The sequence below is a fragment of the Biomphalaria glabrata genome, chromosome 15 (assembly GCF_947242115.1).
Source record: "Biomphalaria glabrata chromosome 15, xgBioGlab47.1, whole genome shotgun sequence".
In the NCBI taxonomy this organism is placed as follows: domain Eukaryota; kingdom Metazoa; phylum Mollusca; class Gastropoda; family Planorbidae; genus Biomphalaria; species Biomphalaria glabrata.
In genome coordinates, this window is record NC_074725.1 from 15,059,782 (window position 1) to 15,073,234 (window position 13,453).

At 31.3% G+C, this 13,453-nt stretch overlaps 1 protein-coding gene across 1 annotated transcript; it reads left to right on the forward strand.

Moving 5' to 3' along the window:
* On the forward strand, positions 1 to 12,821 carry LOC106061789 (monocarboxylate transporter 13-like). The gene is made up of 7 exons (XM_056012772.1): positions 1 to 193; positions 3,261 to 3,490; positions 5,021 to 5,164; positions 5,342 to 6,076; positions 6,211 to 6,261; positions 7,276 to 7,471; positions 8,346 to 12,821. Exons 2-7 carry the CDS (start codon positions 3,268 to 3,270, stop codon positions 8,368 to 8,370), a joined length of 1,374 nt encoding a protein of 457 aa, XP_055868747.1. The 5' UTR covers positions 1 to 193; positions 3,261 to 3,267; the 3' UTR covers positions 8,371 to 12,821.
* The last annotated feature ends 632 nt before the right edge of the window (positions 12,822 to 13,453 follow it).

Sequence of the window (13,453 nt, forward strand, 5' to 3'; positions counted from 1 at the left end):
TTTTTTTTGAAGGGTCAGAAGTCACAATTATAAACAAGGATTAAAATGGCTGTTTACGTTACCTAATAATTTTTTAAATAAGCTGATTAATACATCTGTATCTCTATATATTCTAAAAGTGTTTACTTTCCCTCCTTTATTCCATGATATATTGATATTCTAGATCTACTTTAGTCTTTATGATATCTGACTGGTAAGTTACTAAGGTAGTAAGTAACAGTTGAAGTTTGAAGTTGAGGTAGTAACTCATGACATGTAATTCATGTATAAGTCAAATATTATAATTATAGTATAGTTAAGTATAGTATTGAAGTAAGCTAAGCCTGGCTAAGTCATACTAAGTCTAAGTAACTTAGACTTAGACTATACTAGTATACTACTATAGACTTAGCTTAGTAAGTTATTAGTATAATTAGTCTATTATTAGTTAAGTAAGTAAGTTAGTAAGCTAAATAAAGCTTAGTTTTACTAAGAGTAAGTCTTAGTACTGTAAGTTAACTAAGAATACTAAGACCTAAGATTTATCATAATTTATCATATGATTTATGAATGATTTACTGATTACTTGTAAGTTGTTTGAATAAATATTGTTATTGTTGGTCAGTTGAACAGATGTTGGTAAATGGTAATCATAATAAATAAATAATGGATATTAATTAAAATATTAATATTAAATAATAAATTCATAATGTTATTTTAATGTAGATCTAGTCATGCAGATCTAAATGTTAGATCTAGACTTTATTAATACAATTAATAGTATTAATAGTATTAATTTTGTAGACTAAGATCTACATCTAGATTATTCTAGATTCTGGATCTAGAGTCTACTCTAGACATATTATTCTATATTACTATATTTAACTATAAATCAAATGATATAAATATAGATCTATAGTCTATATTATATTCTAAGTCTAAGTAAATTTAATAAGTTATTTAGAATTTAGATCACAGTAATAATAACAATATCTATTCAGTCTATTCTATAATAATCTAAATCCTATTTCTAGATCTAGACGTAGAGTCCAGAGCAGGGGCAGACTGGCTATATGGGCAAAGGGGCAGACTGGCTATATGGGCAAACGGGCAAATGCCCAGTGGGCCGGTCTGGTCGCGATTTAAGAAAATTTTTTTTTTAATGCAGACAACTTAAAAAAAAAGTGACAGCAGCAAGACACAAAGGCCCGAACACGTTTTCTTGTTTTTTTAAAATTATTATTATTACAATTAATTTTTTTTAATTCAACAAGAATATCAAGAAAAATACACTATACACTGTACGTATTGTCATTTGCAAAACGTTAGACTGTACTTTCTGCTATGCACGAGCGGCATAGACTGCTTTGATGTCTTCGAGGCTGTGTTTGGCCTAATCATTTTACTGGTCGGCATGGACCTTTGATGGCGCTCCCATTTTTTTTTTGCTCCTTCCCTCCCCCGTATTCTGATGGTTCCATTGTCAGTTAACGAAAAAGAGGGATGAGAGAGGTTAAGTTAGAAAACATTGATATAACGCAGCAAAAAAAAATAGGCGCTACAATTAGCTCTTTAACAATACTTAGGCCTAATAGAAATTAACTTGAACACATACACACAGCCACAATATTGCAAACCGCCCAACTTATTCACAGCTCAATATGGGTATAAAGTTCTACTTTCTGGGATTTGAAAAGAAATAGTAAGTTTTTTTTGTTATTTTTAAAAACTGTATCTGTGGCATTTTACGTCTCGAGAGACGATCTTTTCCCTTTGCAACTTCTTGTGTGACTAAAGAGGCCAATCCTTGATACACAGCTGCGATCGCAGGTTGGGCATATGTGATCACCAGGCGCCGTTGCATTATCACCCTTCTTTCTGCTTCTGTAGTGTATGGCATCTGCAATCCGAGACCCTTCCTTTATGCTCTCTCTCCGTGTAGATCTATTCAGTGCTACTTTTTCCCCAGCTGCTAGTGTCGAGTTTGAAGAGCTTCATATCGTGTTTGCATACATCCGTACAACGTAAAAGTTGGCGACAAGCGGCTCTCCTGCCTTCTATTAGATTGCCATACAGAATGTCTTGTGGAAGTCGACCTACTGGCATTCTACGAACGTGGCCAAGTCAGCCAAGGCATCTGCTGCTGATAACAGAGCGGATGTCCTGGCATCCTGCTCTTTGTAGCACTTCCTCATTGGTTATCCTATCTTGCCACCTTATTTTAAAGATCCACCTTAAGCGTCAGAGGTGGAAGACATTCAGCTTTTTTTCCTGCCAGTAAGTTGACCAAGTTTCACTTCCGTATAGCAAGGTGCTCAACACACAGGTCCAGTAGACTAGGGCTTTAGTATTGTTAGTCAGCAATGTGTTGCCCCACACTCTTTTCTGCAACCGTGACATGGTAGCCATTGCTTTGGCTATCCTGTTGTTAATGTCTTTATCCAGTAGAGTGTTGTTGGATATGATGGAGCCAAAATAGCAAAAGTGATCCACAATTTCTAGTGGTTGGCCATTAAGAATTTATATAAGTAACTAAATATTTACACAAATTGCATAACTTGGGGAGTTAACAGCGCTCCCCCGGACTCCCTACCTATCCCTTGGCGGTGTGTACTGTCTTTCCACTAATTATAGGAAGAGAGTACTCTAGGCTAGAAAAAACGTTTGAAAAAATAAAAGATCAGAATGTAATGAAGATTAAATACATATACACACACACTAATATATATTATATATATATAAATTGCGGAGTGGGCTAAAAAAATCCCCTCCCACCGAAAATATATGACAGGCCATTTGTGGGCCGGTTTATATGATAATGCCCGGGCCGATTTTGATACCCAGTCCGCTGTTTTATTTTTAAATTTTGTACTAGACACTGATTGCTTTTTGTTTTGGTCATAGTTCTCATTAGGTTACATTTACTATTATTTATTAAATCCTTTTCAATTGAGGTACTAAGTTTACTTGTTGATTAAACTGATATGAAAATTATGTAATGGTGGAAAACAATATTTTATTAAGGATTTATGGAAAGAGGTTATAGACGTGGTTAGAAGATCTGGAATAGGCAATTGATAATGTTTACTTTTTAGAAGAAAAACAAATGTTTTATGTTTTTTTTTGGCTAAACTGTTTAGAATCATTTAACCTAAGCATGTATTTTTTTTCTAAATAATGCTCATTACTTATGAATGCAGTCCTTTCAGTTTTCACTAATTTGTATTTTAGAAATTGCCTCATTTTTTGAACTAGTTTTTTTTTTCTTATCTATCACCTAGTGCCTGAATGTTTGTGGTCACAACTCTAAAGCCATCATTGCCAATGGCGCGCCGAGATAGCGCTTGGCGCTGGGTGGTGGTGGGAGCAGCGTTTCTAACACAGTTTATTGTGTGCGGCATCACATACAGCTTGGGGGTCTTCCATGTTGTTTTTAAGGATATATTTTATGAGAGTCACTTTGATACTTCATGGATTGGATCCATTCTGCTCTATGTCACGGCTTTGTCATGTAAGTACTTAGTTACAATTAAACTGTAAAATAAGTTTAAGGCTTTATTAAATAAGTAATTTAATGCTATATATATATAGACACTTCCTTTCACAAAGCTAAGGCTCAGTCATTTTCATAAGTATTTGTTTAATAATATAATATCTAACAAGTGTAATATTCCAATCACACTTTAAAATTCTGTCACAAAAATTTAATAGAACCTCTTAATGAAAACATTTTATTATTATAACCGAACAAAGCTCTTCAATTTTTGTGTAACTTGTTTGCAGATTATCATTGATCCATGCCAACGTATCATGATGACTTAGATTATTTTCTGAAGCATTTGTACTATGTACTTTTGTGTGTTGCACCAGCAGGCAGCAGTTGTGTTTTTTCAATCTGTTTAAAACTTTTTTAGATTAATTGTCATTTTAGCTGTCGTGTTTGTAATGTTATTACAGCGCCTTGAGCCTACATTTTGTTTGTTAACAGAACTGTATAAATAAATTACTATTATTCACAGCCGCCTTATTTTCTCAGCTGTGTTAGGAAAAGCTGAAATAAAAGTAAAAAACAAAAAGACATATTGCTGGATATGCTGTATACAATTTGATTATAAGAGCATGTTTGCCTGGTCTGTGTTTGAACCCAATGTTGGATATTATCAGCCATAGCATTTTTGTTGTTCACAAGGAAAGCTAATGTCTTTAACTGTATAAAACTCTGATAAGTCTATTCAAAAAATTAATTCTAACTGTAAGCCACATCTGAAACATTACATTATAAATGAATTACATTATTTATTCTTATCTAATAGATATATATCAATAATTGTAAGATTATTTCATAATACACTGTCTAGTTTGCTTCTAAAGTTTCTTTTCAAACTCTTTTCAAAAGATTAAGACTAGACAAAAGATAATCTATCTAGATTCTATTATTCCATAATCTATAATCTATCTATATTATAATCTATCCAGAGTCCATCTATAGTATCTAGATAGTGTAGTGATTCAGGAATTTCTGAAGTGACATGTTGATAGATTAATAACATAACTTGAATTAGCTAGGAGATGAAATCAATGGGCAAGAGAGAGATGCTTGTTACTTGATAGAGTTAGGACATGTTTTTGCAAGGAAGTACTTAGTCAACATTGGACTGTTTCCCTTCATTGGAATTAAAGGATTTGTCAACATTGGACTGTTTCCCTTCATTGGAATTAAAGGATTTGTCAACATTGGACTGTTTCCCTTCATTGGAATTAAAGGATTTATTTATCTTCACCACCTTACATAAAAACAAATTATTATCATAGTATTTGTGTTTTTGAAAGTTAAAAAATTTAGTTATAAAAAACACTTTATGTTCCTTTGAGACCCAAATATTTACAGGACAGGTCATTTAGAGGTAATATGACTAAACATAACAAGAAAAACATAATAAATACTTTAAAAAAAAACACTTCCCATATATTTGAAAGTTTGTTTACATTTGAGAAAATGTAAGCTTATTTATGAAGAATATCTAACTTTCTTGCTCTATAGGCATTATGTTTCGCTTCATAACCAGCTACTGGGGAAGCCGGATTAGTGTCATATTAGGTGGCCTGCTTGCCTCAGCAGGCTTGGGGCTCTGTATGCTTGCCCAGGAACTGTTTCATCTCTACCTCTGCTTTGGACTTCTTACTGGTTAGTTGAAAGTCATTTCTCTATACTATATATTTTTGTCATGTTTTATTACTGTTTGTGTATAATTTATGCATATTTTTTTCTAGCATTGTAACAGTCCTATTGACATGAAAACAAAATGTTTTAACCAAATTAATACAAGTTCTTAATTCCTATATACTTTTTTTTTGTGTTCAGGATTAGGCTTTGGTTTGGCCTGCTCCCCTTCCATTGTGGCAGTAGAACAATACTTCATCCATGGCAGATTCCAAGCTTTAAGTATCGTTGTTGCTGGAATTGGAGCAGGAATCATAACTTTTCCAGTTCTCATTAGGCATTTGCTTGTCCATTTTGCTTGGCGAGGGACAATGCTGATTCTTTCAGGCATTGCTCTTAACCTATGTGTCTGTGGAATGGTTATGACACCACTGAAGTTTGACAAAGAGATAAAGCTGATGCCCTTGCTGTCATGCACTGCTCTAAGACACCCCTTGTTTCATGGCATGTGCTTTGCAAACCTGTTTTGGAGCTTTGGTTCAACAGTCATATACATGTATTTGCCATCCTATGCCATGGCTCAAGGATCATCTTTTGAGGCAGCTATATTTCTTGTCTCCTGCATTGGGATGTCCAGCTTTGCCAGCCGTATGATATTTGCGTTCATGGGACCAAACAGTACACTTGATGAAGTGACCTCTGCTTTATGCCCTATTGGGTTGGGCATTGTGGTGACAGGCATCTCCCCTCTGCTTTTTGAGGACTACACTGGCCAGATTGGCTACACCTTGCTTTTTGGCTTCTACAGTGGTTTCTGGACCACATTTCTGTCTCAGGCATCTAGAGAGCTGTTGGGACCAGAATACATTGCTGTAGGAAATGGCTATTTGTCCTTTATGATAGCTCTAGGAGCACTTTTAGGTGGACCTCTAACAGGTGACTTTAACAACACTAGCTCATAAATATTATTTAAACTTTATGCTTGAAACATTTATTTTTTTGAAGCAGACATTATGCTTTGTGTAGAAATCATTGGAAGCTCAATGTTTAGTCTTTTTTTGTTTTCACAGGCTTACTGCTGCAACATGAAAATGATTTTAAGTATGCCTTCTATCTTGCTGGTTTGTATACATTTTTTTTTACTCTTCTTTACCAATAGTTTCTAATGCACAAATCCTAACATTAGATGCAAATGTAAAGATTTGTAGTAGCCATTTATAATGTATTAACCCTTTCCTCCATGGGCACTGTTAGAGAGAATCAATTCCATAATCTAATTGTACATTGGAAAAAAAATTTATTTGAAATTAAATTTTCTCAATAAAACTTGTAAAAGTTAATTAAAAAGTGCAATGTTATGTCTGTAAAAATACAAACCCAGTAATCCACAACATTTTGGACAGATGTATTGCTTGTTAAAACACTTTCATGCATATTTTGTTCAAATTCAAATTTCATCCTTGAATATCATTTTCATTGTTAGAATTCTCATTCACTTGGTCAAAAATAGCCATTATAATCAATATTTTACATTGATGTATTACTCAACCTCTTCATTAAAAAAACAAAACAATACAAAAATTAAAATGCCAAAAGAAGCAGCTTGGAAAAAAATATGGTATTGTCACCAATACAAGCAATAACCATGATAAAAGGGGAAATGTGTTTAGTTGATAGCTGCTGTGATATTTATTTAGGATTTCAGTTGCAAAGAAAACTACAACCTTTGATCTATACCATTTCTTTTAGCTGCCCCAATACTTTTAGTTGCACTCATCTGGGAAAAATCACCATTAAAAATTTGATTTCACCTTCTTGAAATAGGTGCCATGGCTGCTTTTGGTCTTTTATGATTTAAATACAGACATAAACTATTGATGTAAAAAATGGAATTCTAAACAATTAAGTTAGGAATTTTAAATACCAATAGGGTTTACCAAATACAGGTAAAGGGAACCTGTGTAGCTTCATACAAAATACAAACTTTTTTTTTAAAACCTTGGCCTTGTAATGTTTGCTTAATTATGTTAATAAAAGAAAAAATGAAGTTTAAATTATAAAGATATTTTTTAGAAAACATTTTTTTAATTCTCCTAAATATAATAATTGACTAAAAATTGTTTTTTTTTTTCTAGGTGCCTGTTTATTGTGGAGCTCAGTTGTCATGGTGCTTTTCAAACTGAAGCGTTGCACAGCCAGACTTGATGCAGCATTCTACCCTGATGACACAAATGATACCATGAAGAATACAGAGCATAAAGTACCATTGATTCTGGATGAGATGGTTACCAAGGATGGCAAAACTTATTTTTTGGAAAAAGGCATTGTTATGTAATGATTTTATTTTATTTTTTTTTATTTTAATATTATAATTTAATAGTTTTTTTTTTTTTTTTCTTTGGCTCTGGGCTCAACACACATCATTATAACCATCTTTTTCCTTGCAAGGAATTGAGAACAATAGCTTCATTCAGCTATCAGTTTTCTGTAGTTGGGCATGTCTCTGAGAAAGATGGAATAGAAATCTATCAGTCAAGATGAAGCAAAAGGGCTAAATCTTTTCATTATCTCATTCTTTAGTCATAATTTAACATGATAATTTTAGTTAATAAAATAAATATTTTTTAGTTGCTAGTAAATAATAGATGTAATTTAAGAAATATAAAATGAAGTTCATTGGTGAGAAAGTATTTTTATATTGTGGGTCTGCACATTTGCTACCATGATAGCACAACATATATATATGTATAATTGTTTGTTTTTAAACAGGGTATACCTGATCAATTTATTTCTAAGACTACAGTACATAAATGTTCTAAAGTTGCAGTTATTACACTGACATGTAAGGCTTCAATTTTTGCACAAAAAAAAATACTTCAGAAATAAAAAAATTAAAACAAATTAACTCTTGTAATTAATGAGGGTAGATATAGTTTGTAAGATTTTTTAATATGATACAATAAAAGCAAAATTTTAATAATAGATGTATGTTACTAATGAATTGAAAGTGCTTGTTTTTTTTTTACTAAAAAGAACTGGGGTACTGAAAATAAAAATTTAAGGCTTCCCTTCCTTACTCTCAGAACAAATTGCTGCTCCATGATCCCGTAGTTGAAAAATATACTTATCATTTATCATAATGTGTTGACATAGATTCAAGTTGTCTTTGGTGATCTCTTGATAAATGTTTCTTTTTATTCCTCAGTGACAATGTGATTACTTGTGTTTGAGACAGGAGCCTGCACTGCTAAGTATTATTTCATACATACATATATTGTTTTGAATCACATACTATTGATACTACCAGCTTTTGAGGATATGCCTATTAAATCAGAAAAAGTCTTATAACTTAGTTGCATTTCAGGTTTGAATTGACCAGTAAATTTGTAATGAAGTTTGTTATGATGTAAAAAAAATTGAAAAACAAATAGTCAAAAAAGTTATTTTAATTCCAACTGCTTTAATGTTCATATCTGTCACTTGCCAAACATTTTTGTCTGTTCAAATGGCTGGTATAAATAGACATTTTTATTGTAAAAAATAATTCATCAAGCTTTTAATTTTCTTTGTGATATAAGTAAGCTTGTGAGATCATTTTTAACAGTTATATATAAAGTCTGTTACTTTCTAAGTTCATGATTTCTAGTCACCACCAAGTTGTCAACTTTCTTGGTTTTATTATTTTTTTCATGATTGTGTTTATTTAAAAGAGATTATTCTTCATTCTAAACTTGTCTTTATAATCATGCTCAAAGTATAGCATTTAATATGCACTTGTAGCTTTTCAGTTTTATAGAGTCTTATTTGTAAATATTTGTTCTAATACTAAATGCATTTCCTGGGAGCAAGATGTAAGGAACTAGAATTATTTCTAATGTTTGTTTCAGTACATTTTTTTTGTCAGTAGCCTCTAAGTTGGAGTAGTGTTTTGGGAAGTACTGAGTGTGCATAGCCTAAAGATTGATATTATGAGCATGCAACTATATTAACTTAATTGAAAATGTTTATGTAAACATAATTGTAAACGTTTTTGTAAACATCATTGTATAAGTTTATGTACACATCATTGTACATGCTCAACATAGTTTTAAAAAGAATGTATCACAAACTAAGTTTTTTGTTTGTTATAGGGTTATAATGAGGGCATGTGTTATTGATTGTAACCTACAAGCTCTGTGTGCCCTTCAAGTCTTCGATTATAGCTGTATGCACTAATGATGTTGCTAATGTGTAGTGCATGGTACTACATGTAAACTTCATTGGTTAACTTGAGTTTCGCTGTCTACTTTACTTTCAACCCTATTAGCTTATTAGTCAAGCACCCCCTTCAATATTCAACATTTTCGCCCCAGAAAACATTTTATTTTATACAACTCAGCACCAGAAGCCTTAACAACTCCATTTTTCTCATTACTTTTGACACACTAAATATCAAGAATATAACTCCCCTATAATTGAGCTTGCTTAGATTTTAAATGCAACAATGTTGTCTTCTGAAAATATAGACTAGTGCAAACATTTTTTTTTTGTCCTCTTTATTCTGTAGTTTAATGTTCTAAAAATATAAACTATCGCTGACTCTTAAAATGCCAACTTTTATTTTGTCTTGTTTATCCTGTAAATGTAAAGTAAAGTATCCCTTTCAGACCTTGCGATCTATAGGGCAGATTATTTAAAGGTCATCTGTTTCTGTGTTCCACAGTTAATGAGTGTCATGTGGCCAGTACAACAACCAACCACCTTTACTTTTTCCCAACTAAGCTGGGTGAACTCAGAGGCTCCCTAAATATCTACAAAATAAAATCCCAGTCTTCACTAGGATTTGAACTCGTTTTACCACTCAGCCATAGTGCCTCTATTTATCCTATAGATTAGAATTATTGTCTTTTTTTTTTACATAATTATTTCTAGTGTTACTGATTAACATTTAAATGCTTTTGTTTTTGTGTTGAAACGGTAATATAAAGCATTTCAGTATTGTCATTTAATAAAATATCAAAACATTTATAAATATGTACAGATACAGTATCTTCGGGAAATTAATTTTGCTCTAGTTTGCATTCAGTACTCTTGTATATTTAAGAATAACTTTTCATGAATTATACTTCTACATTATTGTTACCACTTTATAATAAGCACTAGAAGCAAATTTTAAAAAATTATCAGATGTAATATTTAAAGAAACATGTTTTTAAAATTTACTATATACATTTAATACATTTTGTCCTTTTTCTTTTATTACATAAGATGACAAAATTATAATTATGATTGCTATCATTTTTAGTGTATTTTTTATAATTAGCAATTAAGTATTTTAAGAAAGCTTTTTTTTTTTTTTTCACATTCGAGTGCCTTTTAAAACAGATTTAGTGTTAATGATAACTATTTAATTGAGTTTTGCCTTTTTTTTTAGTTGTTTTTATAACCAAAAATGGTATATGTCATTTCTGTTTTCCTTGACATTGTTAATAGTTTTTGTTGGGCACTGAGGGTTGTAAATATTCACAGATCATATTTATGACATGCATTATGTCCCCATTTTACAGTAGAATTGTGGTGACAAAATCTTCATGTTAAGTAGAGAAATGAGTCAAAGAAACATAAATATGCCCCCCCACCCCAATAAAACAACTCATAAAGAAAAAAAAACAACTCATACAATTAAAAGTAAACTTACAACAACAGTCACTCAACGGCCACAAGATTAAATAATTTACTAAAGTATATCACACCTCATTAATCATATTTTAACTGTGTTTATGTATACAAAAGTTTTATGTAATATTTGTATGTTAAACCTATTAATCACAGTTTATGAAGTTCATTGTATATTCTTTAAATACGTGTAGAAAGCTTAATCTAGTTAAGTCAACTATTGCATTTTTTGTCATTTTTACACATGTATCAATAATGAAATGTTTGAAAATGTTTATTTTTCGGAGCCAAACATCTCCGTTTCTCTTCATAGAGATTCCAAATGGTTTCACTTCTTATTTTAAAGTTTGGTTTAAGAGCTGTACATGTCATATCATAAATCTTGTTTACTGCTCTTCTTTATATTTTAGACATTATGTAACGGCTGTGACTATTGTCAACTAACTTCTCTGTAATTTTGAAACTTTGTCACCACTTAATGTTGAGATCAGAGGCATAGTCTACAGCAGTATCAGATACGTAGTTCTTGTTTTTAATTTGAAAGGCTCAGATAATATCTACTTACCATTGCCATAAGTAAAAATATGCAGCCAAAAGACTTGAACACATTGGAACAAGGCTGACTGTGGTCCTTTGTTTCCTCATAACTTAAAAGTGTTTAGTTTGTAGAAACATGTAGCAAGGTGGCTGACAAAACATCTTTTGTTTTTCATTGGCTGTTACTAATTTCTTGTTTTTTCTTTTTTTTTCTAAAGTTTTAATCTGTCATGATTAAGTTTTCTTTTCCTAAAAACTTGTTTTAATATTTATTTCTACATTTTTAAAATGTTTATTTAAATAATAATTTATTTATAAATAGTTATGAGTTAAGCTCCTGTAATTTTATCAGAAAAAAGATTGTGTGTAAATACAGTTAGAGTGTTTTATCAGAATTGAAGGTACTGCTTTGACTAGTTTTTCACTCCAATATGTAGCTTATTTTTTTTGTATGATAAATGTGCATGGAAAAAAGATTCAGCTCTAGAGGAGTCTATTAAAAAGTTTGTCTAGATAAATTGGTTGGGTTTAATGAAATAAGGGTTAGCCTAAATATAAAACACAACCTATGGTAGCAATCAAACTTGTATACATGATACATATTGGTATGCTCAAAATGATGTCAATTTATTCCCTTGTTATAGCATTGTGAATGAAAAATAGAGGACACAAAGAAATTAAACTCATTGCTATTTTGTTGTAAAGTTAAAATTTCTACCCAAAATCATTAAGTGTTCTCATATTTCATTGTTATTATATGTTATCACCCTGTATGGTACTAGTGACTAGTTAAGATAGTGATATAAATCCATGTGAATTTTTATTAAGATTTTGCTGTGCAACACAGAAAATGTTTTTGAATAATTTTGGAGTAAAAAAAAGACGAAACAAGTTTATTGTAATACACACAGAGTTGGCAACTAAACAGTCTGTACATTTTTTTTTATGTTTCCAGCTCAAAAGTAGTTAAGCAGTTTTTTCATTGAACTAGATCTACTTGTCTTAAGATAAGCTAATTTAACTTCTGTCTCCAAGCCACTGTGCAATTTAACCTATTCCAGTAATATACATTTATGAAAAAAAACATTCAAAGTAAGCAGAGTGAAAAATGTTGTATGCATGCATGAAATAATTGTCCAGGTCTTCCAAATTGTAATGATTTTTATGATTATCAGCAGTAGCTAAGATATTTCAGTTTCTAGAAAAGGTTTTTAATTTTTTACATGCTTGATTTTGTTTATATTGTAAGAAATAGTATGTTCATTTTTTCTTTGCTTCTTACTTTACTTCCATTTCTTTCCTAGAACAAATGTAAGGATTTTATTTACTTCTTGTCAACAGTTAATGCTTCTATGTACTATATAAATCAAGTCTTTCATATTGGCATCACAGTTCAATACAGCTTCAAGAAACATTAACAAAAATTCAGTTTTCAGATTTTTGTTTTGTAACTATCATCCTACAAATAAAACATTCTTTTGAAAATCACTACCCCCCCTTTTTTTTTCCTTTATGCTGTTTCCCTTAGGCATTTAAGGAATCAAGGATTAAATGTCTGCTGATTTATTGAGAGAAAAAAAAACAAAATAAAAGTCTTTTAGATTTTAAAAAATATGTTCTTTCTGCACATTGAAAATAGTTAACTCTATGATTGGAAAAAAAAATCCAGCAACATATATAGTTATAAAAAGGTTACTGTGCTAGTATCCAGAACTTTGGAGTGGGGGGGGGGGGTGATTTTGTGTCAAACCATAACCCTATGCATATAGCATCTGTATATATATGTGTGTGTGTAAGAATAAAAAAAAGCAGTGTTTCTCAACCTTCAGCGAAAAAAAACAAAAAAAGAAGTAATGTTGAGGCCCTTTCTCTTGATAGCTTGGAATTCTACTTGCGCCAAAAGCGTTTTGTTCCATTTTTCACTACAGAAAGGCATTTTCCTAAAATCTACAACTCATTATTCACCAGTGGGGTGATTTTGTTTCAAACCCTAACCTTATGCATATAGGTGCATATAGCATATGTATATATATATGTGTGTGTGTGTGTGTATAAAAATAAAAAAAGCAGTGTTTCTCAACCTTCGGCGAAAAAAAAAACAAAAAAAAAGTCATCTTGAGG

Coding starts and splice junctions, on each gene's coding strand:
- LOC106061789 (XM_056012772.1), top strand. CDS start 3,268: ATGTTTGTGGTCACAACTCTAAAGCCATCATTGCCAATGGCGCGCCGA. Junction 5,165..5,341: donor CTGCTTTGGACTTCTTACTG/GTTAGTTGAAAG, acceptor TTTTGTGTTCAG/GATTAGGCTTTGGTTTGGCC. Junction 6,262..7,275: donor GTATGCCTTCTATCTTGCTG/GTTTGTATACAT, acceptor TTTTTTTTCTAG/GTGCCTGTTTATTGTGGAGC.